Source organism: Peromyscus californicus, unplaced genomic scaffold, assembly GCF_007827085.1.
Source record: "Peromyscus californicus insignis strain IS unplaced genomic scaffold, ASM782708v3 Scaffold_24__1_contigs__length_46423439, whole genome shotgun sequence".
NCBI classification, from domain to species: Eukaryota; Metazoa; Chordata; class Mammalia; order Rodentia; family Cricetidae; genus Peromyscus; species Peromyscus californicus.
Genome location: NW_026294535.1, coordinates 7,036,427 through 7,053,705, shown reverse-complemented (window position 1 = coordinate 7,053,705; position 17,279 = coordinate 7,036,427). Strand labels below are relative to the sequence as shown.

Genomic DNA, 17,279 nt, shown 5'->3' with positions numbered 1-17,279 from the left:
CTTTTTCTTCGGCTTTTTAAGTGATTTTATCATTGTGCTTTATTATTATTATCATTATTATTTGCCTTGATAGAGCGTGTGTGCGTGTGCGTGTGCGTGTGTGTGTGTGTGTGTGTGTAGGGGTGTGTGTGTGAGCATGTGTGTGTGTGTGTGTGTAGGAGTGTGTCTGTGTGTGTGTAGGAGTGTGTCTGTGTGTGTGTAGGAGTGTGTCTCTGTGTGTGTAGGGGTGTGTGTGTGCGTGTGTGTGTAGGTGTGTGTGTGTAGGGTTGTGCGTGTGTGAGCGTGTGTGTGTGTGTGTGTGTGTGTGTGTGTGTGTGTGTGTGTAAATAGAGGCTGGCTGTATAACCTAGGCTAGCCTAGAGCCTGCTGTGAATCTTGAACCCATGACCCTCCTGTCTTAACATCTCGAGTGCTGGATTACAGGCGTGCGCCCCCAACCTAGCATCTTGGTTGGTTTTAAAACTGTTTTATTCTGTTGGGGTTCTTCGATTTGTAGGTTTATAGATTACATAAAATTTGGAAATACTCAGTCATTGTTTTCTGTCACTTTTATGACTCTCCTGTCTATTCTTTCTGAAACACACACACACAGTGTGCTTTTCTGTTGCCCCAGAGGCGACTCTGTGCCCGAGTTCACAGTTACTTTTTTAGTCTCTTTTCCTGTGCACTATTCTGCACAGTTTTCATTTAGTCACCTGCCAGGTCACTGACCCTGAGTATCTAATGTAAAATCATCACACCCAATGTGTTTTACAGAGTACTTATACTGGTCCTATCTAGAAGTTTCTCTGAGTCTTTTCTTCCATTTTTTCTTTTGTAAATTTTCTCTACTTTTTTAGAAATATGAAGCATATTTGTAATAACTACCTAATGTTCTGGCCTGCTGTTCCTATTCTAATATTCTTGAATATAATTGTTAATTGATTTTATTCCTCTTTGTCTTATTTTTCTGCTTCTTTATAATTTCTGATTGGATGCCAAATCTTATGGGTTTGTATTTTGGGGTGCTAGATTTTTTTTCTCCTCAGATGTACTCAAGTTATGGGGAATTAATTGGATCCTTTAGACTCTGTGTGTTAGGTTTTGTTAGAGATGTCTGTTAAATCACTGGTCCAGGACGAATTTTGATGGCTCCAGAGTAGTACACTTCTAAGAACTGTTCTGTGTCCCACATGTCACAAGGTCTTCCTGCTGTACTTGATGGGCATGTGGCTTCTCCCCAGCTCCATGGGAGATCTGAGAATTGTTTGACCTTCACTTCCTGGGACTTCTTTCCCTGGCCTTGGTTAATAATCTTGTCCCACTCAGGCACAGGTCAGTTCTTAGCCAATGACTCAAAGGTAGCCTTTCACAAACCCTGTCCCTCTCTGTACAGCTGCCTCCTCTGTCACTCTGCTGTGCACATACTTGCTGCCTTGACCTTTCTCAACTCCTGGGTTCCGTTCAGGTCCCCATTCCTGTGCTGTGGCCTGGGAACTACAGTCAGCTGGGACAGCCAAGGGATTTGCCTCTTTGTTTCCTCTCTCAAGGATCTCTGTAGCAGGCTTTCTTTGGGCCACCAACCAGCTCCCAAATCATGACACAGAGACTTATTATTAGTTACGAATGCTCGGCCTTAGCTTATGCTTGACCCACCAGCTCTTATAACTTAAATTTGTAGCTGGATAAATCTTTCCCGTCCCCTGGTACCCAAATAACCAGTCAGAGGCTTAATATTAATTACAAACTGTTTGGTCTGTGGCCCAGGCTTCTTGCTAGCTAGCTCTTCCATCTTAAATTAACCCATTTCTATTAATCTGTGTATCACCACGTCTCATGGCTTTACCTGTGTTCTCTTGCATCTTGCTCCCCCGGAGGCTCACAGCATCTCCTCCGACTCCGCCTTTCTTCGCCCTGTATCTCTTTTTGGTTTCCCACCTGGCTGCATCCTGTCTTACCATAGGCCAAAGCAGCTTCTTTATTAACCAATGGTAGCAACACATATTCACAGGAAACAGAAGGACCATCCCACAGCACTTTCCCTTTTCTGTCTAATCAAAAAGGAAGGCTTTAACGTCAACATAGTAAAATTACATATAACAAGACAGTTATCAAGCAAGAATTACAGTTACAATATCTAGTCTATTTGTGTTTGGCAAAATTAAAATATCTATCTTATTTTTGGGAGTCTAAAGTTTTATTTCTAATTTACCTTTTATCATAACCAAGGAAAACTATAATTATAACTATCTAGCCTTCAACTCCATCAAAGACCCCAGAAGGATATACTATTACCTGAGTAAACAGGAAGTGCATTGTAAGCAACTTCCAAAATCCTAGAAATGACAGAGACATCTGACTGCCCGGACAGTCACCCGAAGATCCTCTGTAATGTTGTTGCATCCATCTTCAGCCTACAGGCCTAGAGTCTCTGGCAGACTTTGCAGTGAAGCAAAAAATTTGAAGGACTGTTTCACCTATTGGCAAAGTTCATCAGCCATTTTTCTCTGGGTCCTGCAGAATGTCTGGCAGTTTTTTCTGTGAAGCAGGAACCTGAAGGGCCATCTCACCTTGTTTGGCAAGGTTCAGCGGTCACCTTCCTAGGGGTCCCGCATGTCCAGTTTATACAATATATTGTTGAGCAGTCCAGGCAAGAGCACTGTCTTGCCCCAATGGCTAGCCTTTTCCACATTGTAAGCAAACTCAAAAATGAGTTTCTTTGATGCCCATCATCCTCTTTGATGTAATTGGTGCTGCTAGGAGCAGACGTGTCTCACTGTCTAGAAAAGTTTAAGTTCTTAAAACATTTTAAATATCATATTCTGTAGGTCTCTGAAGTGTTTGAAGATTGCCTATCTAACTGAACTATATCTTTGTATAACTAGAAAACCTAATGAATATGGCTGTAAGTTTGACTATTATAGATGACTATTAATCTGTATTTTTAAATTATATATTACATTTTTAAATGAACTGCATATACATAATACCTTAAACAAGAGTAGGAATAAACATATAGTGTAACAAAATTGACCTTAAATTTGTATCCATAACCCAAAATCCATACCAATATAAAGTATTTTGAGATTAACAGTTGTTTTTAGATTAAAGTAGATTCAATAATCTACCTTTTTTTAAATCATTTCTATATCATATCTCCCTTTTTTCTTTAGAAAGAGATTGACTATGACCATTAACTATTTATAATTAACTCCCTTTAAATAAAAACCAACATTTCATAAGCAATATTTTGGGAATTTGGGTATAGATTTTCATACTACCTCCTGCTGATTGGGGACACTGGAAATTTTATGGGGATCCTGAGAAATTTTGGAATTATGGTTAAATCTTGGCTTTAGTAGTCTGTGAGGCTGCATCATCTCAGCCAGTTGCCTTGAAGCTATTCTGGATGTTGGGTCAACTGGGCCATAGCTCCCATTGGAGACCTCTCAGGGGTCTTCCTTGATGGAACCATATTAACCTGGAAGGAATCCACAGCTTCTCATCTTCTGTGGAAACAAAAGCAGAACCTCTTTTCCAAAGCAACATATCTTCTGACTTAAACCTTGTAATCAAGATATTTCTAAAATATATAGGTTGGTTTAATCTAGCAGCCTTTATAGTCAAATGTCTCATAGCAGTTAAAAATCCAAAAGACAACACAATAATATACAGTATCCAGACTCTCTGTGTATTTTCCATCTTTATGTGGCTTTTTTTCACTCTATTTCTTTTTTAAGGACTTTATCCTTTTTTTTTTCTATCCCAAGCCTACATATATTTTTAAACATCTTATATCCCATTAAGAGTTTTTCCCATTTGAATCTGTTTTATTGTATATCTTTAATCCTTTTCTGACCAGGAGAGTTTTTAAACTAAGCTGTGTAGCTAGGACCAAAGCGGCAGCCCTGGCTGCTGGCTCTTGGCTTTTCAACATGGTGCAGGTACCAACAAGTCACGCTTACTTCCCCAATTCTGGGAAGCAGTGTTAAGTAGCTTGCCTGTGGTTTTGAGCCCATATCTGTGCTCCCAAGCCCGCAGGCAGCAGCTGGGAGAAGCCTCTTTGTATCGTGGCCCATGAGAGACCATGGGAGTCTGTCTCCATGTTGCTGCTGAAGCCTGTAGCAGCCAGGGGATGGGTCTCTGTACCATGGCCCGTGATGAGTGGTATGAACTAGGAAGCTGCTCTTGGCTCCATTCTAGGACCTTTTTTTTTTTTTTTTTTGGTTTTTCGAGACAGGGTTTCTCTGTGTAGCTTTGCGCCTTTCCTGGAACTCGCTTTGTAGACCAGGCTGGCCTCGAACTCACAGAGATCCGCCTGGCTCTGCCTCCCGAGTGCTGGGATTAAAGGCGTGCGCCACCACCGCCCGGCTATCTAGGACCTTTTTTTAAAGCTCTCAGGTTTTATGTGGAAATCCTTGCCAAACGTTTGGGCGCCAATTGTAGACTGAAGCTTCTCGGTCCCACTTGGTCCCAGCTGGGCAGCAGCCATTTATATAAATTAACCTGTTTCTCTTCATCTACATTTTACATCAGGGCTTTCTACCGTTCTTTCATTCCGTATGTCCTACTCCATGTCTGGCTGGCTGGTCGTGGGCATATCCCTTAACCCCCTTCTCTCTCTCTCCCTCCTTCTGCTTATTCTCTGTGCCCACCAGCCTGCCTATCCCTCTACTGCCTAGCTATTGGCTGTTCAGCTTTTTATTAGACCAGTCAGGTGCCTTAGGCAGGCAAGAACAGCAACACATCTTTATTTAATTAAACAAATACAGCATAAACAAATGTAACACGTCTTTGCCTAGTTAAAGTAATATTCCACAGCAGATCTCAGGTTGCTTGCCATGGGTGATAGAGCGAATCCAGTCTCTGATCTCAGTCATGAATGGACACAGACCAGTTTGCAGTTTGCCTTGAAGGTCTTACTTACAGCAGAGATTTTCTGAAAAATGTCAGACACTTGTAGCTTATGCGTACAGGAGTATTAGAAGAGCCATGGACAAGGAATGTAGGTTGGAGTCTGAGGCTGCTCAGTTACTTAACTTCATGTTTTCATACAGAAGCTTACTTGTCACTTACTCTTTTTCATATTTCTTTGTAGGCACCATACTGGACTTACTTTTTATGTGCCCTGGGACTCTTTATCTACCAGTCACTGGATGCCATTGATGGGAAGCAAGCCAGAAGGACAAACTCTTGTTCTCCTTTAGGAGAACTGTTTGATCATGGCTGTGACTCTCTTTCCACAGGTAAATTCATGGAGTTTTGATTTTTTTTTTCTGTGATTTGCTTTTCTTTTTCTTTTTTTTAAATAGGGTATTAAAAAAAAACAAAGTAGTGATTTGCTTTTCAATGACAACATAAAAACCTCAGTGATCTGAGCTATTTGAGTTGTCAGTGTTTTTCTGAGGTATATATTTGGGAACAGTTTTGCCCAGTGTGTTTTAAAAGGATGCTCATAAGTTCATTTTGTGCTAAAATGACCTTGTGAGGTTTCCAGCTCACCCTTACGCACAGAGCCTCCAACTCCCCTGGGTCAGATGGCTAAAACCCTCCTTTCTCTTAGTATACAGGGATGACAGCCCAGTGTCAGCTGGAGGTAGTTATCGAGAATGGATCTCTTCAGCCTCTTAAGGTTAAAAAGACAGTCTCTTGAGGGGAGATGAAGTGGGCTGTATAGGCAGAGAGCGAGGAAGCAATTGCATGGTGTCTTCAAAGTGACTGATAAAACCCCAGAGCTACTCCCCAAACCAAGGACCAAGATGATCCCTAGATGACCCCTAGATGACCCCTGGATGCCCTCTGCTTCAGTGTAATTCCATCTCCATATTAGTAGTCTTGCAAAATTTCCTGTTTCTGTCATGAATCTGATGCTATGATACATTCTGAAAATGCCATCTAATGACAGGAAAGGCAAGTAACCCTAGAAAATCACAGCTCATTCCTGGAATTCCCTCCTTTTTGTTCTCCTTAATTGGGGAATAATCCCACTGCCCCATAAAAGTTTGCCTATGAAGTGAACTACTATCCAAGATCCCAGAAATGCAGCTTCCTCACTTAAGCACCTACACTTGGATGTGTTTTACTCTTGTTTTGATACTGAGGCTTGAACCTGGGGTCTCCTGCTTGCTAGACAAGTGGTCTACCACTGAGCTACATCCCCAGGTCCATTGTACTTCTTGTTTTGACACAGGGTCTCACTAAGTTGTTCATGCTAGTCTTGAACTACTGTCCTTTTCTTAAGCATTTCTGTATCCCCCATATGTAAATCACAAAAACAAACAACTCAATTTTGCATTATAAAAAAGGATTCATTGTATTTTAATGCCAGGATTATGTCCCTTAAAACTGTATTTCTACACTTGGGAGGCAGAGCCAGGCGGATCTCTGTGAGTTCGAGGCCAGCCTGGGCTACCAAGTGAGTTCCACGAAAGGCGCAAAGCTACACAGGGAAACCCTGTCTCGAAAAACCAAAAAAAAAAACAAAAACAAAAAAAAAAAAACCTGTATTTCTAAACAGGATACCTCAATATTTGGTGTCTTAGTTAGGGTTTCCATTTCTGTGAAGAGACACTATGACCATGGCAACTCTTATAAAAGAAAAACATTTAAAGGCTAGCTTTTGACTTCAGAGGTTTAGTCCAGTGTCATGCAGGCAGACATGGTACTGGAGAAGGAACTAAGAGTGGAGAGGGAACTAGATCTTGATCCCACAGGCAACAGGACGTGGTCTGGCACACTGGGCATGCTTGAGCATCTATGAGATGTCCACACACTTCCTGCAATAAGGCCACACCCACTCCAACAAAGCCACACCCTCTAATAGAGCCACTCCCTTTGGGGACCATTTTCTTTCAAAGCACCATACTTGGTTTTCTTTATTTATTTTGGTGTCTCAAAACAGGGTTTGTCTCTCTGTGTATCCCTGGCTGTCCTGGATCTCACTCTGTAGACCAGGCTGGCCTTGAACTCACAGAGATCTGTCTGCCTCTGCCTCCCGAGTGCTGAGATTATAAACTTTGTTTTTCAGTATTTATGGCCATTGGAGCTGCGGTTGCTGTCCGCCTGGGAACACATCCTGATTTGTTGTTTTTCTGCTCCTTTATCGGGATGTTCATGTTTTACTGTGCTCACTGGCAGACTTACGTCTCAGGGGTGCTGAGATTTGGAAGGTAAGCATTTCCTTAAGTTCTACATTTTAAAATGCAACCAAATTCATTTTTATAATCTTCAGTGGCATCTGCTCACCTTAAAGTAGACAAGCTCTGTTCAGTAATTAAAACTCTTCTAATTGGCCGGGCGGTGGTGGCACACGCCTTTAATCCCAGCACTCGGGAGGCAGAGCCAGGTGGATCTCTTTGAGTTTGAGGCTAGCCTGGTCTACAGAGCAATGTCCAGGACAGGCACCAAAACTACACAGAAAAACCCTGTCTCGAAAAAACAAAAGACTCTTCTAATTTATTGGAATGTCCATCTGTGCTACACGCAGAGCTGTCTGGTATCCTGTGTGTTATAGTTGCATTATTTGACAACATTTTTTTTTTCTTCTAACTTTCTCAGACTTCCTAGTTCAAAGTTAGGATAGAGTAAAATAAAATAAGCACTCAAACAATATATAGTATCTAAATCTAAATACTATTTGGCCATAAAATAATATGATGTTGAATGGAAGGATTGTTGTTGTTGCTGAGTTTAAGGAATTTTAAACAAAACAAAAAAATTCCTTTGATACGGTTTTATATGTAACTCTGACTGGCCTGGAATTAACTATGTGGATCAGGCTGGCCTCACACTCATAGAGATCCAATTGCCTCTACTAAGTCCTGGGATTAAAGGATGTGCCACCATGCCCAGATAAGGATGGTTTGGTTTTTTTTTTTTTTTTTTTTGGTTAAATTATCATCTACCCAGATAGAGGGACCCCCTTGATTACAGTCACCAACAACAGATGATCTGGAGACTCAGCTGTGGGAGACAGGTGAGCTTACATGAGAACATACCCTATAGATGCTAAAGCTGCACATTGCCCATTACATATGACTTGAGAGGCTCCTCTTCAGACACCAGAGAAGAGTATACAGACAGACAGATGCTCTCTTGGGAGGCTCCTCCTGAGACACCGGAGAAGAGTGCAGACAAAAAAATGCTGCTCTGTCTGTTGAGGATTTGCTGATTTCACTCCTTCTCTTCTCATAAACTTCATAATTTTGTCAATTTTAATAATCCTTTCAGATTTTTTTCTTTTTTTCTTTTTCTTTTCTTTCTTCTTCTTCTTCTTTTTTTTTTTTTTTTTTTTTTTTTGGTTTTTCGAGACAGGGTTTCTCTGTGTAGTTTTGGTGCCTGTCCTGGACATTGCTCTGTAGACCAGGCTGGCCTCGAACTCAAAGAGATCCGCCTGGCTCTGCCTCCTGAGTGCTGGGATTAAAGGCGTGCGCCACCACCACCTGAAGATTTTTTTTTTCTGGTCTCGAGAATTATAATAGGGTTGGAGATGTGTCTCAGTTGGTAAAGTGCTTGTCATGTAAACAGGAAGACCAGAGTTCATCCTCCAGAACCCACACAGTAAAACGCCAGGCATGGTGGCAGTGCTGGCCTTCTCAGGGCTGGGGAGCAGACGTGAGAAGATGCCTGGGGCTAACATAATTTTAATTAAAAACGTGGTGAAGTTCAGTTCTCATATATGCTCTTTACTTCTATCTAACGAAAGTTCATTCTATAATGTCTACCCACTTTTCTAGCTGCTTTTGGTCACTAGTTAAAACCCTTAAGAGTTACAGATAGGTCACATATAATTCTATTATTGTTATTGAAATATTGCCACACTGATAGTGAGTCATAAGTGCTGTATGTAAGAATGTCGACGCCAAGGTCATTTTTCTAGGATAGTCAACTGTTCCAATACAAAGAAAACACTCAAAACAAAAGAACAGCACGAAATAATTTATAGGTTGTATAACACATAGGGTCTTTAGCAAACGTTAGTATTTCTCCTTCTTAGTGAGTTTACCTTTGCAGCCATTTCTCCAGGTAGTCTGGAAGTTTGGGTTTGCTTGCTGTTCATGTTGCAAATACTGAGTGTTATTATTCACATTTTTCTTTTATTTGTGTGTTAAGAGTAAGTCCTTTTATTCTTTTAATTGCACCCCAAATAATACAGTTGAGAAATTTTCTTCCGTATCATTTTTTAAAATTGAATTCCTACATTTATTATATTTGCTAAGAAATTATTATTCCTCTCATATCTAAGCAGAGATGTAAAGTAGGTAGAGAGATATAAAAATTTGGAATTCAGGGGAAAAAGATGCAGATTGGAGATACAGATTTAGCATGTAAGATGATAGCCTTAAGTAGAGATAAAATTGTTCAGAAGATATAAAATTACAAATAAAATTCTGGAACTAGTGTTTTAAGATATGAATGAAGAATGCTCTAGAACAGACTGCTTAAGCTATTTTTCTACTCATAACCCCTTTATTCCTGAGAAATGACTATGTGTAATATTTATATATATAGGCTTATAAAATGGATACTCAAACATTGACTGGTAACAAATCATAAGAAATTTTATTATAAAACAGCTACATAAAAATTTATGACTTATTAAAGACAAAAGCAGTGGGATTGGAGAGATGGCTCAGACCTGGGTTTGGTTCCCATGACAACTCATAGCTATCTGTAACTCCAGTTCCAGGGGATCCAGCGCCCTCCACAGGCACCAGGCATGCAAGTGGTGCACAGACACATGTGTGCAGACAAGACACCCAGACATAAAGTAAAACAATAAAGACAAAAGCAGATTAGCATTCTAATGAGTTAAATGTGCTCATTTATTTTTACCTAAAGAATAAATCTTGACTGGATATTTGATACTGAAGGACATAGAGCATCTTAAACATTTTCAGAGTCAATCATTTATTTGTTTTGTTTTTTGTTGTTGTTGTTTTTTGTCATTTTACATAAATACACAATACAAAATGCAAGAAGTATATTTAAGGCCATATACAAATAACTGGTGTGCTGGTTTGAGTAACAGTAGCCTCCCAAGGCTCTCGAATTGGAATGCTTGGTCATCAAGGAGTGGCACTGTTTGAAGAGATTAGGAGGTGTGGCGGTGTTGGAGGAAGTGTATCACTAGGGAGTAGACATTTGGGTTTCAAATGCTCAAGCCAGGCCCAGTGTCTCTTTCTCTTGCTGTTGCCTCCTGATCTGAATGTAAAACTCACAGCTACCTCTCCGGCACCATGTCTGCCTGTATGCTGCCGTCACCTGCCATTATGATAATGGACTAAACCTCTGAACCTGTAAGTGAGCCCCAATTAAGTGTTTTCCTTTGTAAAACTTGCCCTGGTCATGGTGTCTCTTCATAGTAATAGACCATTGGCTAATACAGAAGTTGGTACCAGGAGTGGGGTGTTGTTGTGACAGGCCTGAACATGTTGCTTGTTGGTGGAATGGTGGACTTTGGGAGTTTGGATTAGGAAAGCAGCTGAATGCTTTAAGTGGGACTTAATGGACTGTATTAGTAGGACCAGGGAAGACCATGGTGCTGAGAACAATGTAGATTATAATGGCCTGGCCAAAGAGGTTTCAGAGAAGAATATTATTAAGTGGTCTAGAGATTGTTCTTGTGATGTTTCGATGAAGAATGTAGCTGCTTTTTGCCCATGTCTGAAGAGTCTACCTGAGGCTAAATTGAAGAGTTTTGGATTAATGGCATTGGCAGGGATTTCAAAACAGCCTAGTATTGACTATGTTGCTTGGTTTTTAGTGGTCATTATTATGCAAATCTATAACAAAAAGGAGCGAGCTGAGCAAGGAAAAATATAAGATACACAGTTTGAGGAGAGAAGGGGCACCAGGAAGCACAATAGAGCTAAGTTCAGTACTCAATGAGATAAAACATTTGAAGAAATGTCTGATGCTAAATGGAATAAAGGGATTGGTGATTTCAGGGCAAGGCCTCACCCAGCTACGTTTCCAACTTGTGGATAGAAATTAAAAAAAAAAAAAAAAAGCTTAGGGCCAGTCATGGTGGTACAAGCCTTAATCCCAGCACTGGGGAGGCAGAGACAGGTGGATCTCAGTGCCATCCTGGTCTACAGATCCAGTTTCAGGACAGCCAAGCTTAGGCAGTGAAGGAAACTATCAAAAAGAGAAAGTTGGTGAAGATGTCAATTGAACTAAGAACCATGTTCCAGCCCCAGCAAGCAGAACTTGGCAGCTTCAGCCACTTGGTCCTGGCTTTAGAGTCAAGGATACAAGAAAGGGGTTGTAGAATCTTCTTCCGTAGCTAAGGAAAGCTGCTGAGACTGAGGTGTTTCTGTGTGGAGGCTCAGAGAGGCCATTGCATGAAATCTCTGAAGGTGGAGCCTGGATTGTATTGGAGACCCCAAAATGGTGAAGATGCCAGAGTTGTCGGATACTTGCCAAGGAGAGCTGCTAACAGGGAGTGGAACCAGTTCAGTCAATAAAGCTGAAAGGAGTTGGAGATCTGAAAAGCATTTTGACATCAGACATGGAGATGCAGAGTTTGCCCAGCTAGTTTTAGGTTTTGCTTTGGTTCAGTATTTCTGCTTGTTCCCTTTCCTCCTTTGTGAAATGGTAATGTATATCCTGTGCCATTGTATGTTGGAAGTATGTGATCTGCTTTTTTATTTTAATTTTATAGGGGATTACAGTTAAGAGATTGTCATGAGTCTCAGAAGAGACTTTGAACTTTGGACTTTTAAATTGCGTTGAGACTATACAGACTATAGGGACTTTTGGAGTTGAACTTGAATGCATTTTTGGATTATGATGACTACAAGCCTGTGGGGGTCAGGAGTGGATTATGGTGGTTTGAATAAGAATACCCCCATAGGCTTATAGATTTGAATGTTTGGTCACCAGGGAGTAGCACTGTTTGAAGGGATTAGGAGGAGGTGTGGCCTCTTTGGAGGAAGTGTGTCACTGGGTGTGGGCTTTGGGGTTTCAAATGCTCAAGTCAGGCCCAGTTGTTTCTCTCTTGCTGCTGCCTGCCAATCCAGATGTCGAACTCTCACCTCCTGTCCTCTCCAGCACTGGGTCTGCCTACATACTTGCCATGCTTCCCACTAAGATGATAATGGACTAAACCTCTGAAATGTAAGCAAGCCCCAATTAAATGTTTTTCTTTATAAGATTTGCTATGATATGGTGTCTCTTTACAGCAATAGAAAATTGACTAAGACAACTGAAAATTCTTTCATAATCCTAAGCCAAGCTTCATCTAATGCCCTTTTGAGAGACTCAAGTCAGTAACTCAAACAGAAATGTTTAAAGTCATATATTCCAACACAACATAGTCATTGATTTGATACTTACATGCTGAGACATGATTAGAACAAACTATTGCCTATTTTTCGTAATTAAACTGCTTGTGTTCCTATAAAAGCAGGAAACATCCTATGTGCAATAAAAAGTACTGCGATTTATAATGTACAGAAGTCTTGAATCTGAACAAGGCATTCAGGCGGTGTCTGTTAGCACCATGTGGCACGTGCAGTGCTATGTGTGCATGTTGGGGTTCAGAACCAAGGCTTCAGTGAAGTCCTGTGAGGCACCCTGGGTGAGCACAGCAGAAATACCCGAGAGTCATCACTTGTTGATTTTGAATTATTTGTTGCAGAACTTCCAGAAGCTTTATACTATTGCCGATTTTTTTCAGCAGCCCCATATGGGTTTGCAACCATAGTTGAGAAGCTGAGTTCTAGAAGGGAGCCTGAGAAGAGACCTAGCAAGATCAAAATGTCACAGCAGAGCACAGAATCAGAATCCAGCAAAGCATTTCAAAAAGGAGAGAATGAGTTTCATCTTAAATATTGTAAACAGATTATGTAAGATAATTGCTAAAATTGAATCGTTGAGTAATCGAAAGTCACTTGGGGATGTAGCTCAGTGCCTAGCGTGTGTAAGGACGTGGATTCAGTCCCCCACACTGGAAAAACAACCCATTTGTTTAAACAGTTTCGGTAGAGTAATGGGGCCAAAGGCTAGACTTCAGTAAGTTAAAGAGCGCATCTGCAGAGAGGGAGAAATTACCAATGTAGACTAGTTTTTCAGTCCCTGACCTTCTTCCTGAGAGCAGAGAGGGTTCTACAGTTTGGAGCATATACCAGAGGGACTCATGTTGCTTGACTAGTGCCTTTGTTTGAGAGAAATTGAAACACGTCTATATATGAGGCAAAAATATGTCTGTAGAAACCAAAAAGCTATGGCATTGGTAACTTAATAACGAAAGCTGTTAGAATTCTCTCTACTTCATAAGTGAAATTAACTGAAAGGTATAAGAGTTTGCCTTAGGTGGGCCAGAGAGATGGTTCAGCAGTTAAGAGCACTGGCTGCTCTTCCAGAGGACTCAGGTTGGTTTCCAGCACCTGCTTGGCAGTTCACAACCATTTGTAACTCTACTTCCAAGGGACCTGACACTTTCTCTTCTGGCCTTCATGGGCACAAGGCAAACATATGGTGCATATTATGAAGGCAAAATACCCGTACACATAAAATAAAATAAATTTTAAAAAATGGGACAGACAAGATGGCTTAGTGGATAAAGGTGATTGCTGCCAAGCCTGATAACCTGGGTTTGATTTCTGGGACATACATGGTAGACAGAAGCGACTTCCTCAGGTTGTTTTCTGATTTCCATGGCATATACATACAAGCATGCACCACACACACACATTAAATAATTGGATTAAAACATGTAATTAAAAAAGTGAACCCTGATCACCAAGAAGAAGAGGAGGAGGAGGAGGAAGAATTTGCCTTAGGACTGGGGACATGGCTCGATGGGTAAAGGGCTTGTTGCGCAAGTATGAGTGTGTGAGTTCAAATCCCAGGTCCCACATCAAGCCAGGCACAGCAGCAGCTGTCTGTAGTCACAGTGCTTCCATCGCTAGATGGGAGGTGAAGAGAGGGGAACCCCAGAAACCTGCAGGCTCTCTAGCCTGGCATGTTCAGCAGCAGATACCAGAGAGACTGGTTTCCACCAGGATGCAAGGTGAGGCCCAGTGCCTCGGGTGGTCCTATGACCGCCACATGCTCTTGCACATATGTGTCATGCTTACCAATAACAACAACAACAATAATACTTTTCCTCAAGTCATAATGATTATTTATGTATTTTATGAGTCTTTTGTGATTTTTAAGAATAACACTTCTTTTGAAAAGTTCAAACTACACAAGTACATCAAGTAGAGAATAAGCCTCTCATTTCTGTAGTTTCAGTAACTTCTTGCAATCTGATACATGTTATACGGTAATTTTTGTCTATCTATACTGGTATTTACCTGAGTGAGAACAAATGTTCTTTTCTACCTAGCGCAGTCAGCTGATACAGAATTTAGTGATGGGCGTAAAAACTGAAAACCAACCAGGTCTATATGATTTCTTTGCATCTGTGCCATAGAGCGTGTGATAACTCAGTTCATGTTCAAGAACTTTGTTTACAGACACTTACCTGCTCTTTGTTCTTCCTCTGTAGAGTGGATGTAACTGAGATTCAGGTAGCTTTAGTGATCATCTTTATATTGTCTACATTTGGAGGAGCAACAATGTGGGACTATACGGTAAATCTAAATGTTTAAATTTACATTTAAGTGCTTTTTATGTGCATCGGAAGATAGTAAATTGTTGCCTGTCTTTAGAAATCCTTGGAGTTATAGTTAATTCATTCTCTTTTGTAAGCTTTTTCTTTCATTTGATAATATTAATATCCTATATGCTCTATTTACATGACTTTTTTTCCTGTAATGAATGTTTTATTGCATAGAAAATGTCCCTATTTTCCTAGTACAAAAGAGAAAAAAAATCTATTGAAACTACCTTTCCTAGGGCAAAATTTATCACATAAAACAAATATTTTTTTTTTGGTTTTTTTGGAGACAGGGTTTCTCTGTGTAGCTTTGCGCCTTTCCTGGAACTCGCTTTGGAGACCAGGCTGGCCTCGAACTCACAGAGATCCGCCTGGCTCTGCCTCCCGAGTGCTGGGATTAAAGGCATGCGCCACCACCGCCCGGCTAAAACAAATATTTTTAAAACAATTAATAAAATATATTTGAAATTTGTCCCTAAATATCCTCTGCCTCAATGCATATACATGCACGCACGCATGCACGCGCGCGCACACACACACACACACACACACACACATTTTTAAAAATCAAGTCTTACTTAAAAACAATGGAAAGGTTCCTTATGGCACTTAACTATTTCAGATCTTCAGTTACTTCACACCTGCAAGCTCAGACACAGACTTTCAGCGTACTCTCAAGTAGTCATACTTTCCTCAAGAAATTTTGACTCCTTCCCATCTGAACAATACAATCAAGGATATTCTACTGTTGAACTGAATCCACTGGATGCTGAACATAGACCAAGAAGCAGCTGACAGTTCTAGTCACTAAGTCAGGTGTGGGTGGCTTCAGTTTGTAACTGAATCTTAAATTTGCTTCATTCAGGGTTTTTTGGCAATAGCATGAGGAGAAAACACACCTTGGTCTCACAAACTATGATACTTGACGGCTTTCTACATTTAGTTGTTAATCTATAGTGTCCATAGATTTTGGTATCATCTCTCAAAGTCTATTTTCAAAATACACTAGCTATAGCACCTAGCAATTCATTGTTACTGTTTTTAAATCCTTTGCTGCCTTTGGAAGTTGTCTTGAGCAACAGTTGACCAACAGGTAAATATATTGCTGGAGGTTTAATCCTGGATATTTTAACTACACAGTTTTTTGCATGCACACACGATATTCATCACATGTAGAGTGCAGACCGCTGTGTCTGCCTTTTCTGTGATGCTGCCTTTTAGAAGCTGCTGAATTGCAGTGAACTATCCTTTTTCATGTTTAAGTCAGATAAGGCTTGTGAAATGAACTATTTGATTATGATCCTCTACACAGACTGAACTGATTTGTGGATTTGTTTTTCAGTTAGTAAAGCAATCCTAGAAAAGTTCCAGTTCTTATTGCAGAATCTGAGGTTTGATTTTGCGAAAAAGGATAGCCTATTGTACACGACCAGGTCATGTTTCTTTCTATTTAGTAGGGAGAGAAACTCAATTTTCTTAATGATTTGTTTGTTTCCTCTACCCCTAAAGATACCTATTCTAGAAATAAAACTGAAGATCTTTCCAGTTCTTGGAGTAGTAGGTGGAGCAATATTTTCCTGTTCAAATTATTTCCATGTGATCCTCCATGGTGGTGTTGGGAAGAATGGATCTACTATTGCAGTAAGACATTATTTTCATCATCTTTCAATATTAATATATAATAAATTTTCATTATAAAAGATATCCAAATACCTCAAACTCAAGAATGGAGAAAGAAACCAGTTATCTTGAAGAGTTCATTTTAGACACATAACACAAAAGCATTTTAAAAGCAGCTTAGATTTAAAGCATTTTTCTTTCTTGTAGTGTTTTATTGTTGCACATCATAACCATAGTCATCATCAGTGCCGTTCATTTTCTTTCATTTTGTGCCTGGATCAAACCAGCAGCAAGGAGATTGGAGCATGGGATCTTGATTGAATGATAGGAAAGGTGCCAAAGGTCAAAGGTTTCATAGATGGGAGAATTTATTACTTATAAATTTGTATTGACATTTTACTGAAATTTACTTAAAGGTACTCTGATGATTTTGATTTAAATTTTAACCTCATTTCTTGAGTACATATGCCTGTCTTTGTGTTCTTTATACTTTGCTTATGCTATCGTAATTTGTAGATATATTCGTATTTGTTTTAAAAAGTCAATACTTTTAAGGGAAATAAAGACAGAATTTCGGATACTTTTAAATAAATGTGATATCTCCATTTTTAAAAAGTCTAATAATATCTTCAAGATAGTTGACCATAAGAAGATAGTACTTACTCAAATGATGACATTTTATAACAAAACTATTAGAATGGCTTTTAAGAATTACTTTAAACTGTTGCATTCTATGACTCAAAAATTTCTGTCCTTAAAGGACTTATTGACTTAAAACAAGGTTTAATTTTTTGTTTGTTTTCTTGAGGCAAGGTCTCTCTATGTAATCCTGGAAGTCCAGAAACTTGCTGTGTAGACCAGACCAACTTCACACTTACCAGCTAGAACAAGATTTAATTACCAAGAGTAATAAACAGGAGATACAGTATTTTTAGTTACAGGAATTCTCATCTTCCCATCACTTGTAAATTGGCTCTCAAGACAGTTTCAAAAGTCTCCCATAATTAATTCTTAAATTTTAATGTATCATTTTTAATTCAAAAGCAAATTATAAAATTCATTTAGATGT

General features: G+C 39.8%; 1 protein-coding gene across 2 annotated transcripts in view; it reads left to right on the top strand.

The window, feature by feature from the left end:
- Positions 1–17,279, top strand: part of Chpt1 (choline phosphotransferase 1) — a 35,260-nt gene that overhangs the window by 12,016 nt on the left and 5,965 nt on the right. For both annotated transcript variants that reach the window (XR_008221594.1, XM_052753048.1), the window contains exons 2-5: positions 5,078–5,225; positions 7,007–7,148; positions 14,480–14,564; positions 16,100–16,231. Coding sequence is in view for 1 of the 2 variants with exons in the window: in XM_052753048.1 (XP_052609008.1) it covers positions 5,078–5,225; positions 7,007–7,148; positions 14,480–14,564; positions 16,100–16,231 (507 nt within the window). In the remaining variant the exon portion in view is untranslated. The remainder of the gene's footprint in view (positions 1–5,077; positions 5,226–7,006; positions 7,149–14,479; positions 14,565–16,099; positions 16,232–17,279) is intronic.